At 43.7% G+C, this 27,567-nt stretch overlaps 1 protein-coding gene across 9 annotated transcripts in view; it reads left to right on the top strand.

The window, feature by feature from the left end:
- The window catches only part of LOC144694842 (uncharacterized), a 70,021-nt gene that overhangs the window by 21,880 nt on the left and 20,574 nt on the right, over positions 1–27,567 (top strand). For 8 of the 9 annotated variants that reach the window (XR_013579834.1, XM_078565474.1, XM_078565476.1 and 5 more), the window contains 13 exons: positions 2,648–2,777; positions 4,826–6,120; positions 7,532–7,680; positions 9,639–11,431; positions 15,777–15,984; positions 17,060–17,277; positions 18,896–19,057; positions 20,954–21,049; positions 22,781–22,908; positions 23,454–23,637; positions 23,960–24,150; positions 25,509–25,754; positions 26,190–26,361. Coding sequence is in view for 8 of the 9 variants with exons in the window: in XM_078565474.1 (XP_078421600.1) it covers positions 2,648–2,777; positions 4,826–6,120; positions 7,532–7,680; positions 9,639–11,431; positions 15,777–15,984; positions 17,060–17,277; positions 18,896–19,057; positions 20,954–21,049; positions 22,781–22,908; positions 23,454–23,637; positions 23,960–24,150; positions 25,509–25,754; positions 26,190–26,361 (4,972 nt within the window). In the remaining variant the exon portion in view is untranslated. The remainder of the gene's footprint in view (positions 1–2,647; positions 2,778–4,825; positions 6,121–7,531; positions 7,681–9,638; positions 11,432–15,776; positions 15,985–17,059; positions 17,278–18,895; positions 19,058–20,953; positions 21,050–22,780; positions 22,909–23,453; positions 23,638–23,959; positions 24,151–25,508; positions 25,755–26,189; positions 26,362–27,567) is intronic. The other variant, XM_078565477.1, reaches the window with a different exon arrangement.

Raw genomic sequence — 27,567 nt, 5'->3', positions numbered from 1 at the left:
GTTTCTGGTTACTCAGTACTCTTGGATCTTATTTTCCAAGTTAATTTTTCCAAACAAAAGTTATGAATCCCCAGGCATAGAGCCTAGCAAGCAATGCAATCAGGTTCAGAATTTTCTGGCTGGCAAGCCAACGGGTTCCAGGTACAACATGTGTATGTGTATATATGAGAGTAGAGCAACGTGTAGATCAGGATCAAGGTGTGTGGATCGAGATATAAAACCATCAGCCCAGTTCAGGGCATCAGTTAACAAAAGAGAAATAAGATTCTGAGCTGATTGGTGGCAGGACAGAGTCAGAGGTGGGAAAAGTCATCTTGGTGCTGCAAATAAACAGGGATTAGATTGTATCCAAAGCACTGCACGCAGTTTAATTTACCAAATAGAGGAAGTAGATTATTCGGAAAAGATCATTCAACCTAGAAAGAAAGGTTAAGGAAGTTGGAATAATGAAAAAAAACTTATTTATCTAATATCTTACTGTATTTCAAATACACGGAAAGACTTGACATCAAATCAGTGACTTTGGAGTGCAGTCACTTTCAGTTAACAAATGGGATCTGGTGAGCAGTAGCTCTTTGTATACTTAGACCTGATTGCAATTGGAAGATGTGATGAAAGAATCAAATTGTTTGCGTGTGGAGGTTTTCAGACCTCCATGACCTTGACCACCCCCATCGCTCCAGCTTTACAACTCTCCCAAGATCCTTGCACAGCTCCAATTCTGGCCTCTCGCTCCTCCATTGTCAGCCATGTCTTAAGTTGCATGGACCTAAGCTTGGGAATTCTGTTCCTAAATCTCTTCACTTCTCTACTTCTCTGTCTTCCTTGAAGCTGTTCCTAAAATCCTACTTCTTGGACTGAGTTTTTTAAAAATTCATTCACAGGATGTGAGCATCGCTGGCTAGGTCAGCATTTATTGCCCATCCCTAACTGCCCTTGAGAAGGTGGTGGTGAGCTGCCTTCTTGAACCACTGCAGTCCATGTGTGTAGGTATATCCACAGTGCCATTAGGAAGAGAGCTCCAGGATTATGACCCAGCGACAGTGAAGGAACAACAATATAATTATAAGTCAGGAGGGTATGTGGCTTGGAGGGGAACTTGCAGGCAGTGGTGTTCCCATGCATCTTCTGCCCTTGCCCCTCAAGATAGTAGAGGTTGTGGCTTTGGAAGGTGCTGTCAAGGAAGCCTTGGTGAGTTCCTGCAGTGCATCGTGCAGTCACTGCTACCATTGTGAGTTGGTGGTGGAGGGAGTGAATGTTGAAGGTGATGGGTGGGATGCCAATCAAGCGGGCTGCTTTGTCCTGGATGGTGTCGAGCTTCTTGAGTGTTGATGGAGCTGCACTCATCCAGGCAAGTGGAGAGTCTTCCATCACACTCCTAACTTTTGCCTTGTAGATGGTGGACAGTCTTTGGGGGGAATCAGAACGTTCTACTCTCTGTAGAATTCCCAGCCTCTGACATGCTCTTGTAGCCACAGTATTTATACGGCTGGTACTTAGATGATTGACCTCCAACAAACACAACCATCTTCCTTTGTGCTCGGTATGCCTCCAACCAGTGGAGGATTTTCCCCCCATTGACTCCCATTGACTCCAGTTTTACTAGGGCTCCCTGATGCCACACTTGATGAAATGCTGCCTTGATGTCAAGGGCAGTTACTCTCACCTCACTTCTTGAGTTCAGCTCTTTTGTCATGTTTGGATCAAGGCTGTAATAAGGTCAGGAGCTGAATGGCCCTGGCAGAACCCAAACAGTGCATCAGTGAGCAGGTTATTGCTGAGTAAGTGCCACGTGATAGCACTGTCATCAACTCATGTCGACGTTACCTGACAAATATATCCTAATGTGGCTCAGTGTCAAATTTAATGTTTCCTCTTCCATTACTACACAATTCCCTTGCTTCTCTCTTCAATCTTTCTGTATTGTGGCTTCTATTTCTTTTCCTCATTCTGCTGTTTTTCTCTCTTTGGTCTTCATTCCTTGGCCTTTCACCATGTTCTTGTTGCTGAAGAAGCTGAGCCTAAACGTAATAGCCGCCTGAATTCCTGGAGTAGATGATTACCTCAGCAGCCATTTCCATGGCGATTGGAAATTGCGTCGACTTGTGAATCGCAGGTTTCTCATGGAAATCCAGTAAAATATGAAAAACCACATATGGGTGAGATTGGGGAAATAAGGACCTTTTCCTGTGCCCCTTCGAGTCTGTGTAAGCAGCCACTCAGATTGTTCTAACCGGGGTTGTTCTCCCTGGAACAGTGTAGATAAGGAGGAGATGTCATAGAGGTGTTCAAAACAATGAATGGTTTTGATCGAGTCGGTTGGAGAAACTGTTTCCAATCGCATAAAGGTCAGTAATCAGAAAACACAAGGCAATTGGCAAAAGAACCATAGGAGACATCACATGAAACATTTTTTACACAGTGAGTTAAAGGGATCTGGAATGCACTGCCTGGATTTTGGTGAAGGCAGGATCAGTCACAACTTCCAGAAGGCAACTGAAAATATAATTGAAGGGGAAATTATGGGGAAAGAGCAGGGGAGTGAGATTAGTTGCAAAATTCTACCTAAGAGCCAGCACAGGCATAATGTGTCAAATGGTCTCCTCCTTGCAGTATCATTCTATGATTCTATGTTCTGTGTTTTCAGAGACAATTCACAAGTCTGCCCATGAACTGTCAGTCCACATTTCCAAGGCGAGCGCAGGACCAATACAGCGCTCCTAAGAACAGAAAAGGCTCCCTTGCCTGTGAGGATTCAGCAAAGCACAGCAGAGAGGGTATGACGAGAGAACTGACATCTTTGCCAAAGAAAAAAAGATTTTGCAGTCACTTAGATTTTTAATGAACAAGTGAAAGATCCCAAGGAGACAGGATGGTACATTGGATTAACCCCTGCCCTCTACCTATCTAAAATCCAAAGAGTCTAAATGTAGCCCAACATTAAAGATGTTGCTCATTTAGGCAATGTCAATCGAGCTCTTTTTGGACATGGAGCACATAAGTTGCCAAATTAAAGTAACTCTGCATTCAATTGGCAATCTCCCTCCAATGCCACAGAGTGGCTGGTATGAGATATGGGAAAGATCTCCCACTGTTGCACCTGTGAGATTTGAAACTGAGACGCATTAAACCTGAGTTGAGGGAGCTTTACTCTGAAACTGATGTATGGTCCGCATGAGCCGGGGGTGGCACATGGGGCAACGGTTAAATGTAAAGTGCACTAGTGGTGAACTTGATAGTGGATGTCTACTGAAGATAAGGAAGCATGCTGGTGAAAGCTACAATAATGTAATATTGTGTGTCATCTTGACGGTGCATTTGATGCAAATGCTCCATTACATGAATGGAGAAAAGGAAATTTATCTGAGTTTCCCTTACTGAGAACTGTCCGGAGACGTTGACCCATTTGGGAATTAACGCTTTGAAGTGCCTGCAAAGACTGTTCAGAAGAATTGCCAAAACAAAAGATCTGAGACCTCAAGCCCATTCCTTCCACAGGCCATGTCCAAACAATTCAATCAAGGTACCTCACAAATTCAATATCCTGAGGGCAGGTGCTTTGTAAACATTTGATTCCCAAAGGTAATGGATCAAATTCCAGAACGTGAATCTAAGGAGGGAAAATGCTGCTCCCCGCCACCTTCTTCACATTCCCAACAACATAGGAGCCATTGTGAATCAATAACATGTTATCTTATCAACAAGTTGCATTTATGTAGTGTCACAATAAAATGACCAAGGCACACTGCAGATTGTCATCAAATTAAATTTGACACCGAGCCACATAAGGAGATATTAGGGCAGATGACTAAAAGCTTGGTCAAAGAGGTAGGTTTTAAGGCATGCCCTTAAAGAAGAAAGAAAAGTAGAGAGGCAGAGAGGTATAAGGAGGGAATTCCAGAGCTTGGGACCTAAGCAACTGAAGGTATAGCTAGCTTCCAATGGTGGCGTGATGAAAATTGCAGATGCACAAGTGGCCAGAATTGGAGGTGCGCAGAGAACTCAGAGTTGTAGGGCTGGAGAAGGTTACTGAGACATGAAAGGCCAAGGCCGTGGAGGGATTTGAACACCAAGAATGAGAACTTTTAATTTGAGGCATTGCATTCCAGACAGTAAAACCAAGGTGATTCACAATAACAATTGTCTGTCAAAATTTGACACTGTGCCACAGAAAGAGATATTGCAAAAGCTTGGTCCAAGAGATACGTTTCAAGGATCATCTTAAAAGGAGCAGAAAGAGGTGGAGAAGGTGACATAAGAACATAAGAAATAGGAGCAGGAATAGGCCATTCAGCCCCTCAAGCCCTGCCATTCAATAAGATCATGGCTGAGCGAGGGCATTCAGAGTTTAGAGCTGAAGACATGGTCGCTAATGGTTGAAAAATAAAAATCAGGGATGTGCACGAGGCTAATAACCTGCCTGAGGTTGGCTAAGCCGAAACTGCTTCGATGAAGCATGGAATCCTGGCTGGGATGATAGCACAATTCATTTACCTGCCAAGGTACAGAGGTAAAAACAGAAAATGCTAGAAAAACTCAGCAGGTCTAGCAGCATCTGTGAAGAGAGAAACAGAGTTGACATTTCGAGTCTGAATGACCCTTCTTCAGAGCTGAAGAAGGGTCACACGGACTTGAAACATCAACCCTGTTTCTCTCTCCACAGGTGCTGCTAGTCCTGCTGAATTATTCCAGCATTCTGTGTTTTTGTTTCAGATTCCCAGCATCTGCGGTATTTTGCTTTTAAGATACAGAAGCAGTTGAGTGCCAAGTGTTTGAACAGCTGTAAAGATACTGCGTGTTTTAATACTCACTTTCCTTTTCCCAGGCAATATATCTTCTGAAGAAGCAGAGATGAAAAATCACAAGAGGAAGTTGAACCACAATGAGGGAAGTGATATCAACTTAGCAAAGCTGCCAAGAACATGCCATAATTCTGATGCAAGACTAGAAAATGGCAACATGCAAGTTCCGCTGGACACCAAGCAACTGGATAGAAAGGAAATACCATTGCCTCGACATGAACTCCACAAACAAATGGAGGAGATGGGACGGGTATTATGTGATGACAGAAACCAGTCTAAAACTTCTCCACAAGAAGAACAATTTGTGGAAAATATGGCATCATTATCCCAAGAGTTTGCAGGAAAGAAGAATAATGATGGCCTAGTGGAATTGAAGCCAAATTGTTGCAGAAGTGAAAACAGATTGGTGCAATCTTCTTGGACAGGTGATGACAACATGTCCATTCATAAAAACTCAATGACATTTCGGAACCACCTGGAAGACATTGAAAAGTCACCAGTGACATTGCCCATGTATAATCCAAAGAATGAGAACTGGAGAGATAGTCATACATTAATTACTGGGCAAGATGATCAAAAAATGGACATCATGAAAGGCCCTTTGCAATCTTCATTTGCAGGTCAAGTGTTGCACTGTTCAAATGTTGAATCAAAAGGATTGTTGAGTTTACTGAGTCACTCAGGTTGTAATAAATCACCTGGCCAAGAAGAGGGGAATGCCAGAGATGCACTTTGTAAAGTTTCTACAACTTCCATTGACAGTCTGCAGTTGAGACTGAGTTCCCAGCAGAACTTGCAACTCCCTTTACCTGAAGCCAACACAGCTGATACATCAGAGAAGACATTATTGTTGAACAAGAATGATCCATTGTCATCATACAATGCATCCAGAGTGTTGGAGGGCACATGGCATCCACTTTACTCTTCAGCTGTATCCAGTGCCGTTTGTAGCCCTATGCTTGCTTCGCATGTGAGCACGGGCATGGGAGCGAGCAGCTATTCACATTTAAATACTAATTTTCCACACTTAAGCGCCAACCTACCCAGTGGAAATCCATCATCTCTCTCCTCCGTGTTTACCATAAAACCTCAGTTGGACTCCGCATACAGCAGCAGTCTTGGACCTCAGCTTTCTGCTTACAGTTGTTATCATCCAAAGCATCTCCAGGCCTCCAGCCAGGCCCAACTCACCACAGCGTATGGGCAGCTCAATCCCTATCCCATGATGTGGCAAAATGTGAACATGGACATCCACTCGGAGCCAAGGTTGCCAGTCCCTCATCAGGGTTATGTGAATGAGCAAAGCACTATCAATATGGTTAGTATTTGTACTCTGCCAACTTTTATATATTTGGGGGGAAAAAAAAACAAAATGTTGGAAATGCACAGAATCGGTCAGGATCTGACAGACAAAATCAGATTTGTGGTGGAACCCAACATGACAATGAAAACAAGGAGGGAGGAAGGCAATAACAGGTAGTAGAGGGAGGCAAAACACTGTCACAAAGAGATCACTAGTGGGTGGAATCATTTGTAAACAGATTTTAGAATGCAGGAGCAAAGTCTAAAGGGGCTGTGTACTTGGTAAAATAATCATATGACATTCCCAATACTCTATTCTCTCAACATTAAGGAATGAAGCCTCCTTTCTGTTGCACCATCCTTGAACACAATAGATCATAACCAATGAAGTATTTGTCGAAGTGCAGTCACTTATATAATGTGAGAAAACTTGGTAGCCAATGTATGTACAGCACGATCCCATATGCAGCAGTGAAATAAATAACTGGATAATGTGTTTTCAATCATGTTGTTTGAGGGATATATGTTGGCTGGGACACACAAGAACTGGCCTTTTCTGCAAATAATCCTGAGGGCGCTCTCATTTCCAGCTCAGATGCCTCGGGGCTTCAGTTGAATGAATTATCTGGTCCAGTTTCCATGTGCAGCCTATGCTAAATTCACTGACTGTGCTGCAAAGATATTCGGCCGCAATGCAATTAGTCTCAGCTAGAAAGGGAGAAATTAGTCAAAGCACATTCCTGGTCATTATCCAGTGATGCTTGCATACATGATCATGGAGTGAAAACCAGTGGAAAAAACAAACTGCTCTGGCTTCAAATGAAACATTGTTCCTTGTCACCGTATTGTCACTCTGTGCCGTTATATCTGTCAGGGCAGAGAAAAGAGAAAGCTGGGGGGGGGGTGGGGGCGGTGGGGGTGACCTAATACTGTAGTGGTCTTGTCGAATTAGAGAAAGTTTTGACAGAGTAGACTGAGTATTTTTACTTTAGGGGAGTTCAAAGGTCATAAATATAAGATAGTCATAAATCCAGCAGGGAATTCAGGAGGAATATCTTCACCCAGAGAGTGGTTAAAATGTGGAGCTGCCGCATGGAGTTAAGCTGAATAGTTTCAATGCATAGAAGTGGAAGCTGGATGAATAAATGAGGGCAACTCCAATCCTGAGAGTTGGATGAGGAAGGATGAAGGGGGCTCAAGTGGAGCGTGAATACCAGCATAGAATGGTGGGTTGAATGGACTGTACATTGTGTAATTTTATGTTGTGTAAGACACTCTTGCTGACATGAGATCAAGTGCTTCAGTAAAAGCTGAAAAAAGTTCCATGAGGCACTTTGACCCTGCTACTGACTGATGGATTGATTCATTACATTGCAAAACTCAGTGGAAATGAATGATGACATGCTTGCCTGTGATCTGTTGAACAGGGCCTTCTGAACCCATGGTACTTCCATCAATACCAGAATCAAATTGCTGACAATCAACCAGCTGGTGGACAGTTTGCCAGCAAATCAAACAGTAAGGAGCTCTTGGCAGCTTCAAGTTCAAAAGCACGTTCCACTTATTTTTACCAAGAGTAAGTAGAATTTTTGTTTCAGGGAACTTGGTTCAGACCAGTTGATCTATTTCACAAGCTTCCCTTTTCGTTACATATATTTAGACTCAATTATGACTTTGGATGATGCTTAGGGTCTTCATTGATTTATTTGTTCAATGTATTGGTTGATCAGCCTGTTAAATACATATGCTGAACCTTGTTTCTGTTGACTTCAATTGGGAAAGCTGTTAAATAAGTCTGAGCTGATATTGTAGGTTTTATCATTTAAAGTCAAAATTATCCTCAATACCTCATTGGACTTAGTCTACATTGTGTTTTTTTCCCCCTCTAATGCGTCTGCCATTACTCACTCTGTTGTAGCGTCCACTTCCTCAAGCCTTATTTGAAGGTTCTCAGGCTGAATCAGCATGGCAATTGACCAGCTGTATGCCTGCTGGTTTGTTTGTCAGTATACCTCAAGCTGTGTCGCTTCCTTTCCTTGGCTGAAGCAGTCTGCTATTTCAAGGCTGTATAAGCATTTCTTCACAAGCCACCAAACTGGGTCCCTCTTGGCTCCACTCTGCTCATCCTCATTTTGGGCTGTAAATGGCAGAGCTCATGGACTTGTGTAGAAAATCAAAGGCATTCACTCAGCTGTATCTTCTGATCTCAACTCCCTCTTGAAACTGCCCTCCACCAAAAAAAAGAACCATAAAAACAAAATGCTAGATTTGGTCAGCAAATCAGGCGGTGTCTGAAATTAATGTTTCAGCTCTATGACCTTTCATCAGAACCAAGATAGAGAGATAACAGATTTTAAACAAGTAAAAAAGGAGGGAAAGGAGAAGGGGGAGGAAAGAACAAAAGGAAAGGTCTGTTATAGAGTGGAAGACACGGCAGATTGAATGACAAGGGATTTTGGTGCAAGGCAAAAGAAGATGGTGGTGGGATAAGTCAAAAAACAAAACAAAAGATAGGTCTGGAGGCGATGTAAATGGGAACTACAGCATTATTAGCAACAGCTGCCATCTGAAAATGTTTAAGTGGTTAGAAATTCCTTGTCATCTTAGTCCTAAATGATTGAACCCTCATTCTCAGACTCTTACCACTAGTTCTATACTGTCCATTATTTAGCCTGTCAAGACTCTAAGAATTATTTACTTTTCAATGACATCACCTTTCATTCTTCTAAACTCCAGAGAATATAGGACCCATGGATAGGTAGCTATCTGAGGTTGTCAGGGAGAGGGGAAATCTGCTTCGTATTCAGGGTTTGAATTCTATCCTGGATTAGCCTTTAGTGATCTGCTGTCCAGTGAAAGGCATCAAAATAAGCAGAAGACTTTACAGGGCTTAGTGGTATTTTCACTGGACTAGTAATCCAGGGACCCAGGGTAATGCTCTGGGGACCTAGTTTTGAATCCCACCACAGCAAATTGTGGAATTTGAAGTCTAATGATGGCCATGAAACCATTATCGATTGTTGTAAAAATCTATCTGGTTCACTAATGTTCTTTAGGGAAGGAAACCTGCTGTCTTTGCCTGGTCTGGTCTAGATGTGACTCCAAATCCAGAGCAATGTGGTTGACTCTTACATGCCCTTTGAGCAAGGGCAATTAGGGATGGGCAATAAATGCTGGCCTAGCCAGCAATGCCCACATCCCATGAATGAATAAAAAAGACTGCCACACCAAAATATTCTTGCAAAATGACTTGGGGGTAGAAATGGAGTCAGGTATACTGGCTTCCAAACAATAACAAGAGTCAAAAGTGGCAGCTCCTCAAATGGGTTAGTGGGGAAATTAACCACTTAATCAAGGGGTATTACAGCTTTGATCCCTGCACTACCCTTGTACCAGTCAGGGCAAAGTGGAGAGAAGCTGATGATGCGCTTATGTCACAGAGACCACACCTTATAGAAGTTGTAAAACAGCACTAAGCACTGTAACTGTAAGAAAGTTGTCATCTGTGAAGTAACAATGTAATTTCTCTTCTAGAGATATGAATGGCACCAAGTTGTGTGGGGATTTTTTACATCCCTTTCCACATAGTCTGAAAGTCCAAAGTACTCTAGGTTCAAAAGCTGACATTCAGCCAGTATCAGAGGTCCAGCTGTGTAACAAATACCTGTTCAAACAGAACCTTGGTTCTCATGACCCAATGGAAGCGAGAAATGGTAAGAGAGACAACTCAATTATGGTGGCAGAGACCAGAGACATGAAGCCACTCTCATTGGCCCTGAGGAATGAGCAGAAGACCAAATCTGGAGAGCATCATTCAGTCTCTCCAAATCCCAGGCCATCTTGGAACAGTAAAGTGTGCTCCACTTCTGCTTTGGACTTGACATTGTTGAAATACACTTCCAATTTTGCCAGCAAGGTAGAACTTAACACTCAACACCAACTGTTTGCCAATGACGGAGTGCAAAGAGATTTAAATTTAGAAGCAACTTCCTTGTATTCAGCAGCTGATGATACCATTCTACAACAGTCGTCCTTGCGTAGACTGCCAAGAGAAACTGCCCAGAAGATGAAAGATCACGATGTCCAATATAAAACATCCCTTTCAATGCTTCAGCGGAATTCATTAGACAGTAAAGAGACCTTTCAAGACTTGAGTTGTGGTTACCTTGAAGATAAATGTGACCTGGCCAAAGTCCAAGCTTTACCTCTACTTGCTGCACCAGTGGAGGTACATCACCCCGGGCAGCACTCATTGATAATGCCAACGTTGAAGGCTCCCACATTAACTAAAATTCCAAAAGATGATATGAACATAGATTCCAATGAAAATTGCAAACATGGAAGACTGGAGCCTGAGGAAACAAGTGACTTTTCTGGTATTTCAAACAAAACTTACGTTTGTAATCAAATACCCACTACACCCTGCCCTCAACCATCTGCAAAACAAATTACACTAGTCCCACAGATGGAATTAGGTGCAAAGATAAACAAAGGCACGTACACCAGGACTGAGGTTAACAGGAACATACATCAGGAGGCAAACACTGGCTGCACTTCTTTTAATAACCAATGTCTCTCCAGCTCACCCACCCCTACCCCCATGCAAAGCAATCAAGGTTTGGGACGCTATAAAGACAATTTATCTCCTTTAAGTGATACCTTAAACACCAAAAGAATTAGTCAAGTAACCAGTCCCATGGATTACTACACACCCAAAAAGTACAAGGCATCCAGAACAGAAACCCCCTGTTCCAAGAAACTCTCCAATGAGTGTTTGCATTCTGCTTTGGAGATGAGGACCAATAGTGTAAAAAAGGACATGAATTTACCAGAAATACTACCACCCAGTGTTTCTCTGGTCAAGCAGCTGTCCAGCCAGAATACTTCGAGTGCTGGGCCATCTTTGCGGTCCAACCTGCACAATTGCCACACAAAGCTGAAGAAAGCGTGGCTCACCCGGCATTCAGCACAAGACAACACGAGGAAGCAACAAGAAAGTCATGGCGATGAAAATGAGACACTTTCAGGACATACTGTTCCCAAAGGGCTAGAGATGGAACCTGCTGCCTTGCTAAATAATTCAAATCAGAAGGAAGAAAGCATTAAGAGGCTAGCAGCCAAAATGAGCTGTGACAGTGAGTATAGTGACCTGGCAGAGAATAGACACTGGCTTAGGACAAGGCGAGAAGGCAAGCTTGCAGACCAGCACAAGTCAGGTCAAGCCTTGGAGGAGAAGGTGAAAAACAGCAGCAAGGAGGACGAAGAACTGAGAGGAGATCGAACTCTGAGCAGAAAGCTGGACAAAGAAAATGGCCATGTTCAGAACGGTATGTTGCAATGGTATGGTGTTGAGAATTTTTTGTTTTTATGATTTCGAGTTACATAAAAGACAGGCCATTCAGCCAACTGGTCCATTTCTGTGTTTGTGCTCTACATGCACCTCGTTCAACCCTACTTTATCTGACTCACCGACTTGTTCTTCCATTCTCCTTCATGTTTAGCTTCCCCTGAAATGCTTCTTTTCACCCCAACCCCTCTCAGTGGTAGAGTTCCACATTCTCACCACTCTCTGGGCAAAGGTCCAACACCAGAATATTCCCTATTGGATTTAGCACTCAAAATCTGATATTTTGGTCCCTCATTCTGGTCTTGACAAATAAAATTATCTTCTCCATATCTACCCGATCAAAATGGTTGTTGACGATCTCAATTTAGTCATTCACTCAGTCATTTCTTTGCTGGAGATAAAGCCCCAGCAGGTTCAATTGTTCCTGATAGGTATAACCTCTCAATCTTGTAAAATAGAACTTTTTTGCATTTTCGCCATATCTTTTTTATGATGTGAAGACTAGAATTGTGCACCACATTTCAGTGTAGTTTCAGAAAGGTCCAAGACAAGTTTAACACGACCCTCTTCTTTTCAATTCATCCCTTGAAAAGTGGACCTCCAGGGCTTTGTTTTTTTTTAATGGGCTTACTAAGATGCTTTGAGTGATTTGTGTAATATGTAATAAATTGTCTTTCCTGTTTATTTTTCACTCTCTGTCTTTGTCTAACCTGTGTTGGATCAGGGTTTCATGTATCTTCAGGAACTGGTGTGTTTTTGCAGGATATTTACTTTACTACAGTTGTCACTGGATAGAGAACGGGAATGTTGATTGATTACTCTCTTCTAGTCCAGTATATATGAGCATATGAGATAGGAGCAGAAGTAGGCCATTTGGCCCTTGAGCCTGCTCCGCCATTTAATAAGATCCTGGCTGATCTGTTTGTGTTTCAAGTTCTACATCCCCATCTACCCATGATCACTTTTGATTCCCTTGCCTAACGAGAATCTATATACCTTGGCCTTAAAATTATTCATGACCCTGCCTCCACCACCTTCTGAGGCAGAGTTCCAAAGTCACACAACCCTCTGAGAGAGAAATATTTTCATCATCTCTGTCCTAAAAGGGCGGCCCCTAATTTTGGTTCTGGACTTACCAACGGAAGGAAACATCCTTTCCACATCCATCTTGTCAGTACCGTTCAGGATTTTGTATTCTTCAATCAAGTCACCCCTCGCTCTTCTAAACTCCAGTGGAAACAAGCCCAGTCTGTCCAACCTTTCCTCATAAGACAACCCACTCATTCCACGTATCAATATAGTAAACCTCCTCTGAACCGCCTCCAATGCAGTTAAATCCTTGCTTAAATAAGGTGACCAAAGCTGCACACAGTATTCGAGATGTGGCCTCACCAATGCTCTGTGCCACTGAAGCATAACATCCTTACTTTTATGTTCAATTCCTTTCATAATAAAGGATAACATTCCATTAGCCTTCTTAATTACTTGCTGTACCTGCATACTAACTTTTTGTGCCTCATGCACAAGAACACCTCGACCCCTCTGTCCTTCTGAATTCTACAGCCGTTCTTCATTTAAGTAATATCATTGCCAACTCTGGTTGGACACAGTCCTGGAGGTTGCATCAGCATCAAATGACCTTCTTAGTCAGGTGCTGCTTTCCCCCATCTCTGATACTACTTAAATAAATGGAGGTTCTGTAGCGACTGCAGCTAAAGTTAAGGTTGAACTAGTCAGGTCTCAGGCTGAAATCTGTCTCAGTTGATCGTAATTTATTTTTGTAAATGAGGAGGGAAAGCTTCTGAACAGAGAAGCACAGGACTCCAGTGATAACTATTAAAGGCTGAAGAATTCAAATGTTTATTGAAAGAAAAGGCAAAAAAAAATAAAACCTGAACACAAAATCGTTCTCTCCGGGACACCCTGGTCCACTCCTCCGTCACCCCCTACACCTCAACCCCCTCCCACGGCACCTTCCCATGCAACCGCAGAAGATGTAACACCTGCCCCTTTAGTTCCCCCTCCTCACCATCCAAGGGCCCAAACGCTCCTATCAAGTGAAGCAGCACTTCATTTGCATTTCCCTCAATTTAGTCTACTGCATTCGCTGCTCCCAATGCGGTTTCCTCTACATTGGAGAGACCAAACGCAGACTGGGTGACCGCTTTGCAGAACATCTTCGGTCTGTCCGCAAGCATGACCCAGACCTCCCTGTCGCTTGCCATTTCAACACTCCACCCTGCTCTCATGCCCACATGTCCATCCTTGGCCTGCTGCAATGTTCCAGTGAAGCTCAATGCAAACTGGAGGAACAGCACCTCATCTTCCGACTAGGCACTTTACAGCCTTCCGGACTGAATATTGAGTTCAACAACTTCAGATCATGAACTCTCTCCTCCATCCCCACCCCCTTTCTGATCCACCTTTTTCCAATCATTTATAATTTTAAAAATATATTTTTCTTTTCCCACCTATTTTTAAATTTATTTCGATCTATTGTTTTATCTCCACCTTTTAGCTCATTTCGATCCCTTCCCCCCACCCCACCTCCACTAGGGCTATCTGTACCTTGTTTGTCCTGCTTTCTACCCTTAATGTCACCTATTAGCACATTTCTTAGATAATATCACCAACCATCAACACCTCTTTGTCCTTTTGTCTATGACATCTTTGGCAATCTCTTCTTTGCCTCCACCTATCACTGGCCCTCTATCCAGCTCCACCTGTCCCACCCCCCCCCTCCACCTCCCCCCCCAACCAGCTTATATTTCACCTCATTTCTATATTTCCTTAGTTCTGATGAAGAGTCATCGGACTCGAAACATTAACATTAACTGTATTCCTCTCCTCAGATGCTGTCAGACCTGTTGAGTTTTTCCAGCTTTTTTTGTTTTTGCTCAAGTTAAAAGATGCACAGTTATAAAGAAATCTTACAAAATAACCCCCAAAATGCTTTATTAAAGTTATACAATCAAACTATCTCTTTGGCAACAGCCCGTATAGATTCTTAACCATAAAAGCCAGGAAATCGTACCCAAACTGAGAAAGTGCTTTCACTTTAAACAGAAGTATAATCCACGACTTCTCAGAACAAATCCATGCTGATGTGAGTTTTCCAAAGGGAGATTTAAAACAAACCGTTTCTCAGGACAAATATTCTCCTGGTCCAAAACTGAGTTGATTTCTTCAATTGAAAGATTTTCGCCGCTTTTCAGCAGACTCCTAAACAGCAGATTTGGCCTTCAGTAGGACTTCTCCCACAGCAACTTTGGCAGCTGAAACCCCGCTTTCATAAACACCTTATCACCCCTTTCATCTTAGTTCCCCATTGTCTTTAAATACCTCTTTGAAAACTCAGGTTCTCAAATATCAAAACTTTCCACGTTCCTATTTTACCTCTGTATCGGGTCAATAAAATTTAAAACGCCTGTCCCTGTTTACTCACAAATCTCCTGTAAAATGCAAATGTTCTTTTTTTAACCTTTGAGACTTCTTTGAAATGCAACAGCTACCAATCAATTTCAAAACTTATCCCTAATGCTAATTTCAGATCTACTCTTTTTCCATATAAGTTAACACTCGCCATAAGGCCTTATTATAAAATGCAAGATGACACCTTTTGTCTTTCATTCCTTAGATTCTACAGACAATCTGACTCCAACAACCTGGCCTTTGATTAACCCTGGACACAGACAGGCACAGCTTACCCTTACCTACACAAAATATATATATAAACACAAAAATATAAAATATACACATATCACCACAGTTCTCAGAATAAATGGAAAACCGGCTATTTTTTATGGTAAACACTTGAGTGATTTTCCTAACCCACAAAATTGCTTGCAGAAGTGATCTGGTGATGAATCTTTCATTGCTGAAGACTCCCAGATAATCCTGGAGAGTTGGCAACCTGATGTGCAGGGGTGCTGAGGGCATATCTAGCTTCATGTTCTGTGGACGTGAATTCGGACTGTCCATGGGATGGAGACATGGGCATCTCTCTGCTCCTTGTGGCTAATGCTGCATCAGGTGATAGTTCAATCCATTGAACCATGAGGGCTAGTCTGTTTATCACAGCAAATGGTTGTGGGGAGGAGAAGAGAGCATTTCCATGGGGCTGAGGGGTTTGTCCTCATTCATCCAACTTTACCTTGGTGCAGAAACCACAGAAAAGATAGAGAAACCATGTTTCCACTGATATTGTGGAGAATCCACCTGGAAATTGACCTTGATTTTTTTTGAAACTGGACTCATTTGTGAATGGTGAGAAATGTTGCTACTGCCAGCATTGCTGTTACTGCCTTTTCTCGTGTGTTATGTAGATCAATCGGATGTGCCATTGCCCATGCTTATCAAGAGCGCAGGAGATTCCTTCCTCCAAGATGTCCCCTGCACTGAACTTTTCACCAACATCCCTCGCTGCCGTGATTGCTGGCCGAGTCGCACTAGAAAGGGACAAGATTTCCCTCCACTATCCTCTTCCTGCAGGTTCATGCATCTCCGCAGGTATTTCACACAAAGAAATATGAGGTACATAAAGAGTTGTATAAGTTTCAGTCAGAATTTTATCAATTATGATTGCTACTCACTACACCCATTCTGTTCCTCAGCTATACAGCAATGTATCTGCCATTGCCCATGCCGCTCATGCTACCTTGCACAAATATTTTCCACTGAACACAACCTTGTATTTATAAGGCACCTTTCACATTGTAAAATGTCCCCAAATGTCCCAAGGTGCTTCACAGGAGCATTTTCAATTTGACATTGAGCCACGTAGGAGATATTTGAAAATTTCACCAAAAGCTTGGACAAAAATGTGGATTTGAAGGAGTGTATACAAGTTTAGGGATGGAGTTCCGGTGGTCAGAACCTTGGCATTAATAAGATGGACAACAATGGTGGATGATGAAAATTGGCTGTGCCTATGAGGCCAGAATTAGAGCAGTGCAGATATCTTGGTGGGATCGTGGGCAGATTTGAGGCTGGAGGATGTTACAGAGATAGGGCGGGCAGAGGCCATGGAGGGATTTGTAAAGAAGGATGAGGATTTTAAAAATGAGGTATTGCTGTTTTGGCAGTTAATGGAGCTCATTGAACACGGGTGCTGCTTGATTTGTGCCACAGCTGCAGCACAACATGGTCCCATCTATGCAACTGACCAAGACTAAACCCGAGGTGAAGTGAGTCGCTCACCATGTAGCTGTTGTAAGCTCATCATGAATAACCTTGACAAGGCCTTAACAAGCAAAAAGTCAGATTGTTGCTCAATGATCATTTGAAAGAATTTGTTGAAGCAAATGTGAACCATTTGGGTCCTTCCACTTCTGCTCCATCATGTTTAGTTCAAGACTCTTTTACTTCTTGGATAAATTTATTGACTGGAGGAATTTTGGTGTTTTTTTTTACACTTAGGTTTGGTTATTTGGTGCTGAAATAGCCCCCTGGATATCACTGTGCTGGATATTGGGATGTGATTTGAATGGATTGCTAATGAAATAGTCCAGCATTAGCCCAGAACCTCAGGGAAAAATATTCACTGTTTGCAACCAAGAAGTTGTCCCCTCTTACATGTCTCTCTGTCTGTCTCTGTTTCTTTTGCCAGGTTGTCCGTCAGCAGGAATGGAGGTCTGAAGGTTGAAGGATTCTCCACAGAAGACCAGGTCAATGAAGAAGCTCCACTGGAGCCAGTGGCTCATGCCACAGGGACTGTCTTGGACCCTGAAACCTCCGCCTATATCTTGACACATGTGGGCGATCCATTCTGTGACCTTGTGCTGGCCGAACAAAGATTGCTCAAGCAGATCAGCGAAAGCTATGATGGTAAGAGTATTGGTCAGGAACAATAATGGTTCCTGACTTTTATGAACGATTGCACTGAGTGGCAACTTAAGCCAAATCTCTCCTCTTCAAAGGGGTCATATGTAGTAGAGGGATCCTAGAAATCACAGAATGATGAAACACAGAATGAAGCCATTTGGGTCATCATGTCATGCTAGCTCAGTGCAAGAAGAACTCAGCTCATCCTTCTCTCCTGCCCTTTCACCAAAGCCCTACTAATTTTTTCTTTTGAAAACATGATCCGATTCTCTTGTCAAGGCATTGATTGAATCTGGCTCCACCACACTCTCAGGCAGTGCATTCCACATCCTTACCATTCACAGCATAAAAATGCTTTCCTCATGTTGCTGTTAGTTAGTTTGTCAATGTTGTTTAATTGATGTCCTATGGCTCTTGACCCTTTTGCCAATGGGAACAGTTTCTCTCCATCCACTCTGTCTTGAATCCTCATTATTTTCAACATGTCTATCTTCTCAAGCTTTGGTTCTCTAAGGAGAACAACCCCTCTTTCTCCAATCTATCCATGTAACTGAAATCCCTAATCCCCGGAACCATCCTCATAAATCTTTTCTGCACCCTCTCTAAAGTCTGCACATCCTTCCAAATATGTGATGTCCAGCATTGGGCACTATATTCCACTTGAGGCCAAACCAGTGTTTTGTGAAGGCTCATCATAACCTGATTGCTTTTGTAATCTATACTCCTATTTATAAAGACCAGGATCCTGTATGACTTTTTAACTGCTCTCTCAGCCTTCAATAATTTGTGCAGGTATACCCCCATGCCTCTCTGTTTTTGTGTACCCCTTTTAGAATTGTATCCTTTATTTTTTTGTTGCCTCTCTTCGTTCTTCCTAACATTACATTTTATCTGCTACATGTCTGCCGATTCCACTAACATGTGACCTCAAGAGATCTATCACTATCCCTTTACTGTTCACATTACTAACAAGCCGTGTGTCATCTGCCCTCCACACCCAAGCCTAGGCCATTAATATCAATCGAGAAAAGCAGCTGTCCAAGTACTGATCCCTGGGAACCCCATTGAATACCTTCCTCCAGTCTGAATGACAACCATGCATCAGGATTGTTTGCTGTCACTCAGCCAACTTCATATCCATACTGCCATTTTATTTTCCCTTTTTATTCCACGGCTTCAAGTTTGCTGACAAGCCTATTTTTGTGGATGTGCCAATCAAATCAGTGAACCATATACATGGTTGGTGGGGGGTGCTCTCCGGGTCTTCAGTGCTTTGTGGTTTGTACTCCTGTCATATTTTGTCCTGCCCCTCTTCCTCAAGGCACTGTCTCTTCTGGGATACAGTTCCACTGCAACCTTCCCGTAAATCATCCAACTGCTCACTCCGTGTCCATGAGTATAGTCTGTGAGTGGCAGCAAGCTCATTGTAAGCCTCACCCATGGTTGTCACATAAAGCCTTCCTTTGCCAGACTGGCTGGCCAGCAATCAGGAGTTGCAATGCCAGGATTTCCCTCCAGGTTTCAGAGGTTAAATTTAGGACCTGCCGTGCTGCAGATATTGTATGAAATCAAGTCTTTAGTGTGGTTGCAGGCAGTGCAATTACCAACTGTTGTTCCACAGGGGCCATTGCCTGTAAAGCTGCATTTGGAGAGAAGGAAGAAACCTGTGACAGCTGTCACTCTGTGGTGTTTAACCTTCACTGGATCTGCCCGAGGTGTGGTTTCTTCGTTTGTATGGACTGTTTTGACCTGAAGCATAAAAAAAGCGTGAGGAACGAAAAAGGTGAGACGGCATGTGTGTTCACATGTATGTAAATGTGTGATTGTGAGCACACGTGTGTGCACGTGTACCGGCAACAAAGCTGTAGCTCAGTGTGCAGCACTCTCACCTCAGAGTCAGAAGATTGGGGTTCAAGTCCTTCTCCAGAGACATGAGCGTGAAACCTCGGCTGGTACACCTTTTCCCGAGAGTCTTTTTCAGGCACCAAATCATTGGCAGAATCGAGGTGGTCACTCTTGGAGAGCCCCCATGTACCCCTGGATGAGTGGAGTCTGCCCCATCCTGCTATCAGATCTGGACGGATGCCCATCCCAAACCTTCTAGTGGCTCTTAACTGGAATTGTGGTCCGACGTGGGTGCGCCTGGCACCTGCTTTCCCCATTCTGCTACCAGTAGACACAAAGCTGGCGAGTTTTGCCCCATGCTTTATTGAATTGATTTGAAGGCTCAGCCAGTAAACCAAAATGCCAAAGAAAACCCCCAAGCAAAAGCAAAATACTGCAGACGTTGGAAATTTGAAATTAAAAGTGCTGGAAACATTAAGGAGATCTGGCAACACCTATGGAGAGCAATAGAGTTCACGTTTCGAGTCGAATAGGGCAAAAAATGTATTCATTTTTGTGACACTACTTTTAAATGTGGCACCTGGTACTTGTGAGGATGATAAACAAAATAGGGCAAGTCTGTGGCTCATGCTTAAAGTCAAAACAGGATTGCCTCCAGTTTTAAAACATGCAAAAATCTTAAAATCCAGTCATTCACTTGAATTGAGCCCCATTGTTCCTATTTTGTAACTGTATGGAATCCACATCAAGAGTGTGATCTGTAATCACAAGACTTTGAACCTCTTATTTACAGGAATTAGAATTAAACTTGCATTTTGTTTGGTTTGAAATGTTTGGCCACAGCGGAGGGAGTGGGTGATGAGATTTTTATTCATTCATGGGATGTGAGCAAGGCCAAATTTATTGCCCATCCCTAATTGCCCCCGAGGTGGTGGTGGTCAACAGCCTTGAACTGTTACTGTCCATCTTTTGTAGGGACACTCTCAATGCTGTTAGGGAGGGAATTCCAGGATGTTGGGAGTTTCAGCGACAGTGAAGGAACAGCAATATAGTTCCAAGTAAGGATAGTGTGTGAGTTGGAGGGGAGTTTGCAGGTGGTGGTGTTCCCACGCACCCACAGCCCCTGTCATTCCTGGTGACAGAGGTTGCGGGTTTGGAAAGTGCTGTCTAAGGAGCCTTGGTGAGTTCCTGCAGTGCATACACTGCTGCCACTGTGTGTCAGTGACGGGGGAGTAAATGTTGAAGGCGGTGGTTGGAATTCTAATCAAGTGGGCTGTTTTGACCTTGCTGGCAAGCTGCCACAGTGCATCTTGCACTGCGTGCCAGTGCAAACGGATGAATGTTGAAGACGTTGGATGGGGTTTCCGATCAAGCGAGTCCCTTTGACCTGGATTGTGTTGAGCTTCCTGTGTCGGTGGAGCCACATTCAACCAGGCCAGTGTAGGGTACTCAGTCGCACTTCTGCCATGTATCTGATGGTGAACAGACTTTTGGGAGTCAGGAGGTGAGTTGCTCAGTGCAGGATTCCTAACTTTTGACCTGTTTTTGTAGCCACAGTATTTACATGGCTGGCACATTGCTCAGTGCAGGATTCCTCACCTTTGACCTGTTTTTGTAGCCACAGTATTTACAAGGCTGGTACATTGTAATATTTATTTTAAGTAGTTGGCAAAAGTTAAATCTGTGAGGTGCTGATGAATCAGTTAAAAATGAACAGGTTTTTAAAGGGATGGAATGCATGACTGTCACTAGACAAATGTTGCTTTCTTATACATGTGGTTACAGGATGTAAATTTCATTGGCAAACTCTAATGGCATTAATATTTCCATTCAGAACGAGGAGAGGATGTGACAGCCTGGCTTAAATGTGTTAAGGGACAAAATCACGACATAAAAAGCCTGTGTCCGACACAGCTAGTTCCTAATTCTGGTAAGAGCTTCCCAGAGCACTTTTGTTGATACAAATTCCCAAGTCAACAATGGAATTTAAGTTTGCTTGAAATTGCAGCATGCTGCCTTGAAGGTCCTAGCTTGTGTCCTTCTTTACATGTCGCGTCACACTCACTGATAGTGGCGTTTTTGTTGGTCGTGGAATGAGAAGAAGATGTGGTCATGTTTCTGAAGCCATGGGGTGTTTTTGAATGTGTGGCATTTGTGGGATTGGAAATTCAGTGCTTCTTGCCATCACTGGGCTTGCACTGGGAGGAGTGTGGGTCTGGCGTGAGGCAGCACGTTTGCTCTTGGTTTAGCTGAATCTGCAGACGGTGAGACATCTGAGTCTAGTCATTGTGCCTGACAAGTTGGTTTCCATTCATGTTTAGTGGCTTGGTCACTCTGGTGGTTGAGGTGGGATGGATGAGTTGCTGGAGTTGGCATTAAGTGAGTCTGCATCAGCAGATCCATGGCCATGACCCAGTTCAAAGTTGTGCATAAACCAACGTTAATCCAGAACTGTGTTGTCCATATCTAAGCTTGCACCACATGCCATTCGCCCATCATGTTTGTGATATTTCCAATATTGACTGCAGTTAAGCAATGCCTTGATTATAAAATTAGCATTCTTGTTTGTAAATCCCTCCAACCCTATGACCCTTCAATATTTTTTTAATTCATTCATGGGATGTGGGCATCACTGGTTCGGCTAGCATTTACTGCCCATCCCTAATTGCCCTTGAGAAGGTGATTGTGAGCTACCTTCTAGAAACTCTGCAGTCCATGTGGTGTAGGTACACCCACAGTGCTGTTCGGGAGGAAGTTCCAGGATTTTGACCCAATGACAGTGAAGGAATGGCGATATATTTCTAAGTCAGGATGGTGAGTGACTTGTCCAATTCTGCACAGTTACACACCCCTAACTGTAATTGCTGCACCATTGGCAGCCTTGCCTTCAGTTGCTGACATCTCAAGCATTTGGAATTCTCTCTCAAAACCCCTCTGCCCTCCTCTCCTTCTTTAAAAACATTAAAATCTGCTTCTTAGGTGCTTACATAGCTGGAAGTCAAATAGTATTTGATAATGCTGCTCTGAGATGCCTTGGGATCTTTTACGAGATTGAAGGTACGATACAAAAGTAAGTTGTTGTTGAATGTGACTTCAGCTGACTGGTGTGTGTGTATGTCCCTAGTAATTTCTCCACAGCCTGCTGTATTTCTGCCACATGTTTGTGTGGGAAGCATGATGACTCTTCATCAAACCAAGCTGTAGTTCAGGGAAGCATGTTCACAGAGCTAGTAAGCAAGTAAGGCAAGTAGTGCCAGACTGTTAAGTGCAGGGGCCCCTCAGTGTCTGCAGACAGTGGACACGGGAAGAAGGATGGAGCTGAGTCCTCTTGAATAGTGGGATGAGGGCTGGATCAGGCCCCTATTTCCACCCTGCTTTCCCACTTGTCAGCTATTAGCTTGCCAGAAGAGGTGTTCTTGTTCATGGGTAGAGGTTTTGCAGTATTTGTTTGAAGATTGTAAGTGGGGCCATGAACCCCCCCACCCAGTGAAAACTCACCCTCTTGGAGTCAAAGTTGACACATGGAGAAGGATGAGCGAGTGCGGTATTAGACAGTGCTCTGCTTTATGGAATCATACCGCAGGAAGAACCAGCGCCTTGGGGAGGGGAGAAGGGGCAAATGCCTTCACTCACTCTCCATTTACTTGGGTTACTTTCACAGCCTTGATGAGCCTATGTGAAAAGATGCACAGCAGCAAGAAGAGACTGGGCATCAAGTCAAACTGCACTTGCATTGATGGAGATATGAAGTGCCTGAGCAAAACATCTGGCATGAGCAACAGTCCCAAGGTAATGACTTATCTCAAACATAGGCTATTTATTCCTGCTCATGTGAGCTTGCAATTATCTGACCAATCCATCTCCCGCTCCCGCTCCCACTCCCACTGAAAAATGAGTTGACCACAACACCAAGGAGGCAAAATCATGGCTTGGTTACTCTCTCAGCTCTTCACGAAGAGCCAGCACAAGCACAATGGACTGTGAGCTTCCCACAGTATTCTTACTTCCTGACTTGTGTTGAACATTTGTACCGGTGCCAGGTTAGGGACTGGGGGCTGGCTTGCAGGCCCACCACGGTCAGACAGCTTTGCAACACTTGTTGCCTGAGCTGAAGGGTGAAGAATAGTATTCACACCGGTTTGCAAGGGTTCACAAGTCCTTCAGGAGAGGAGGGGGAAGGAAGTGGGAGGTGGCCCTTCAAGTAAATAATGGTGCAACAGTGTTAAATGGTGATGATTTTTTGGTAAGTTATTACTGGGGATAGTTGTTTCCTGACTGTTCATTTCACAGACCTGTAAAGCATTAACAGTTTCTCCCATGGTCCTGACTTTCAGTCACAGGCTAAAAGCAATGTGGAACTGACTCATTCCCTGACTGCTAGAGAGGAGTCTGCCAAATCCACGTCTACAGCAGAACTCAGCCAAGAGTCAAGCAGCAACCACGTCAGCTCCAGCTCCCAATCACCACTACACTGGCTGGCAGAATTAGCTTCACAGAAAGCCAAACAGGAAGCAAATGGTAGGTAACTATATGAAAGTACACTTCCAGCAGGGAGGATTTACTAGGGGACAGTGGGTTAAAATCCTCAATGGGCATTATCTCCACACTCAAGCAATCACATGCTTTTACTCTCTGCAATTGAAATTCAAACCTGTATTGTACCTGCCCTAGGTGTGTTAAATGGGACAGTGTAGCAGGATCTTTACCCTGTATCTAACCTGAGTTTGTATCTGCCCTGGGAGTGTTTGCTGGGACAGTGTAGAGTGATACTGAGAATGTGATTTTGCTGATGAATGCTGAAAATGCTGTGAAATTGATTGTCTCCATGGTAATCACACAGCAGTAGAAGAGGCACCATATCGCAGGTACAGAAATGCACCAGTGAGCAGCAGCCCGACTGACCAGAGAGTAAGATCAACGGAGCAATCCTCAACCTTGTGTGATCTGCTCACCACTACGGCAGGGAAACTGCGCCTGGGATCCACAGATGCTGGCATTGCATTTGCCCCGGTCTACACAACATTAAGCAATGTAAGTCTTGGTGTAGGCAAAGGATTGAGAGGTCTCAGCAGGTTCGGCAAACGTGGAATAAGAGTAAAGAAGTCAAAGTATAGTTGTGTGGTGATCAGGAACATGCCAGGGCACAAAGGCATGGTGTTGAACTCCATTAGATGTCAATTAGCTGTGGTGGGTGGCGGGTCTGAGTCAACACGCAATGCATTGATCAAGACCATGAGAACTTGTGGCTTGTTCCCTCTACCCCCCCCATCACGACTGTACCAATGGGAACTGCCGTGTCTGGCACAGTGCAACAAGTGGAAGACCAACTGAAGGTTGTCATTTATATCAGGTTGCAGCCATTACATCTGCCTATTGAAGAAGCCACAGCTCACTTGGGCAGCCTGATTTTGAAGGAGAAGGTTCCCACTCCGAAAGGCAGCTAAAATAGCATGCTGCTTGACAACTAGTGCTATTGGATGCTGCTGTGCAAGCAGCAGTACTGGAGTATATCAGACAGCAGCATTGACAACCTGATGGAAGACACAGTGGGATGATCAAGCGGCATCATTGCCTGATGGGCTGCAGACACCAGCAAGCACTGTTGCTCACAGCAGGCAATGGTCACAAAGAGCTGTTAGTGTGGCAGACAGCCAGATGCAGAAATGTCCTAACTAATGCCGTTCTGCAGCAATCATGTAGCTTGGGGTTTGCACATCCAGCAACAGTAGTGGTGAGCTGCAGCCTGAAATTTCACTCCATGTCCCACCAGGAAAGTTAACCTCTGAGGATGGTAGTATGGAATGGTAAAGAGGCCTGGGTGTGCTCATCCAATACCTCCTGTATTCCAATAGCTATACTAACACTGGGCTGCACTTATGCTGGCTGGGTGACTCATACTTGAATTCTGCGTCTCCTTCGCCTTCATTTCTGCTCAGCCTTGTGCCTCTTCAATCTTGACAAAAACCTTATCAAAATTCCTGAAAGATTATCTTCCTATTCTCAGTGTACTCCTTCCAACCCAAACAGATGAACCAGTTATTCATTTCATAGCTGTTCATGGAACCTTGCTGTGTGCAAATTGGCTGCTGAGTTGCTCTGCATAATAATGCCAATCATGACTGTTATTCCAAAATATTTTGGAGTTTCCAGGCCTCCTGCGGATGTGGAAGGCGTACATTTAAATTAGTTTCATCTTTATTGCAATCTGGCCTTGCACTTGATTAGCCTCCCCTTGCTAAAGCCAATGCCTGGAGAATCTGAACTCCAGTATCCATGTCTAACCTGTGCCTGTCTCGCAAAGTCTGCTGAACTTTCCTAGTATGTTATTCCATAACTTGTAGCTGTTCAATATGTCACTGTCTAATGAATTGTTTTCTGGGGATTGGCAGGGCAATATGGCAAAGCAGAGCATGCCAAACATTCTGGATGACATAATTGCGTCGGTGGTGGAGCAGAAAATCCCAATCACCAAATCACCAAGGCAGAGCAAGGAAGGTGCAGTTCCAAAGCAGACCCAAGAGGAGGATGCTAAGAGTCCTCATTCATGGCTTTCCAAAGGGATTTGTCCCTGGTTTCAGAGCCCCAATAATAAGAAGAACTGGAAGCTGTTCCAGGAATACTGGATAAAGGGCCTGGTGAGTCATGTTCTTATGAAATTTCTAAAGGATATTAAATTGTTAATGGTAAATTCATTGTATTATGAAGGTTAAGGATAATACAGGTGGAGGGTTTTGATTGATTGAAGTACCTTGAAAACTTGAAGAGAGGTTTCTGGGACACGGGATGTGGGTTAAGGAGGACGCAGAAATACGTAATGTTGCATTCTGTAATAAATCTAGTATGAAGTAAAAGATTGAAGTCTGGTTTCTTACTTCACCAACTGGTTTCAGAATGAATTAACATTAATTTCCCTCTGCAGTATAATATCAGTCACTGCTACAGCAGATACTGTCCTGTCAAACACTGTCAGGATGGTATAACGCAGGTTTGATACTGATAATGTTCCCTTTACACTGTCCCCATCAAAATTGATGAATCTCTTGTCGTTTCTCCTGTGTTTTCCTGTGAAGCCTGTGTTGGTATCAGGGGTCCTGACAGCATCTGACAGTAATTCCTGGACACCTGAATGCTTGAAGGAGAAGCTGGGAGAACAGAGTGTCAGCTTGGTTAACTGCAGGGACCAGTCTGTCCTGACCAGGGCGAGGAGCAAGGAATTCTGGCAAGGATTCAAAACCAACTCTGGTAAGTGCCTCAGTACTGGAGGATCCCAGAGGACTGGAAAATTGCTAATGTAACCCCCCTGTTTAAGAAGGGATTGAGGCAATAGATGGGAAATTACAGGCCGATTAGCCTGACCTCGGTCGTTGGTAAGATTTTAGAGTCCATTATTAAGGATGAGATTTCAGAATACTTGGAAGTGCATGGTAAAATAGGGCAAAGTCAGCATGGTTTCATCAAGGGGAGGTCATGCCTGACAAATCTGTTAGAATTCTTTGAGGAGGTAACAAGCAGGTTAGACAAAGGAGAGTCAATGGATGTTATCTACTTGGACTTCCAGAAGGCCTTTGACAAGGTGCCGCACTGGAGGCTGCTCAGTAATATAAGAGCCCATGGTGTTAGAGGCAAGGTACTAGCATGGATAGAAGATTGGCTGTCTGGCAGGAGGCAGAGAGTAGGGATAAGGAGGTCCTTCTCAGGATGGCGGCCGGTGACTAGTGGAGTTCCGCAAGGGTCAGTGTTGGGACCACAACTTTTCACTTTATACATTAATGATCTAGATGAAGGAACTGAGGGCATTCTGGCTAAGTTTGCAGATGATACAAAGATAGGTGGAGGGACAGGTAGTATTGAGGAGGCGGGGAGGCTGAAGAAGGGTTTAGACAGGTTAGGAGAATGGGCAAAGAAGTGGCAGATGGAATACAACATGGGGAAGTGTGAGGTCATGCACTTTGGTAGGAAGAATAGAGGCATAGACTATTTTCTAAATGGGGAGAGAATTCAGAAATCTGGAGTGCAAAGGGACTTGGGAATCCTAGTCCAGGATTCTCTTAAGGTTAACTTGCAGGTTGAGTCAGTAGTTAGGAAGGCAAATGTAAAGTTGGCATTTATTTCAAGAGGACTAGAATATAAAAGCAGGGATGTGCTGCTGAGGCTTTATAAGGCTCTGGTCAGACCACATCTAGAATATTGTGAGCAATTTTGGGCCCCGGGCGAAGGATGTGCTGGCCCTGGAGAGGGTCCAGAGGAGGTTCACGAGAATGATCACAGGAATGAAAGGCTTAACGTATGAAGAACATTTGAGGACTCTGGGTCTATACTCCATGGAGTTTATAAGAATGAGGGGGGATCTGATTGAAACTTACAGAATACTGAAAGGCCTGGATAGAGTGGACGTGGGGAAGATGTTTCCATTAGTAGGAGAGACTAGGACCCGAGGGCACAGCCTCA

Source organism: Cetorhinus maximus, chromosome 20 (assembly GCF_964194155.1).
Source record: "Cetorhinus maximus chromosome 20, sCetMax3.hap1.1, whole genome shotgun sequence".
NCBI classification, from domain to species: Eukaryota; Metazoa; Chordata; class Chondrichthyes; order Lamniformes; family Cetorhinidae; genus Cetorhinus; species Cetorhinus maximus.
The sequence above is the reverse complement of the archived record's forward strand: the minus strand, read 5'-3'. Positions and strand labels throughout refer to the sequence as shown.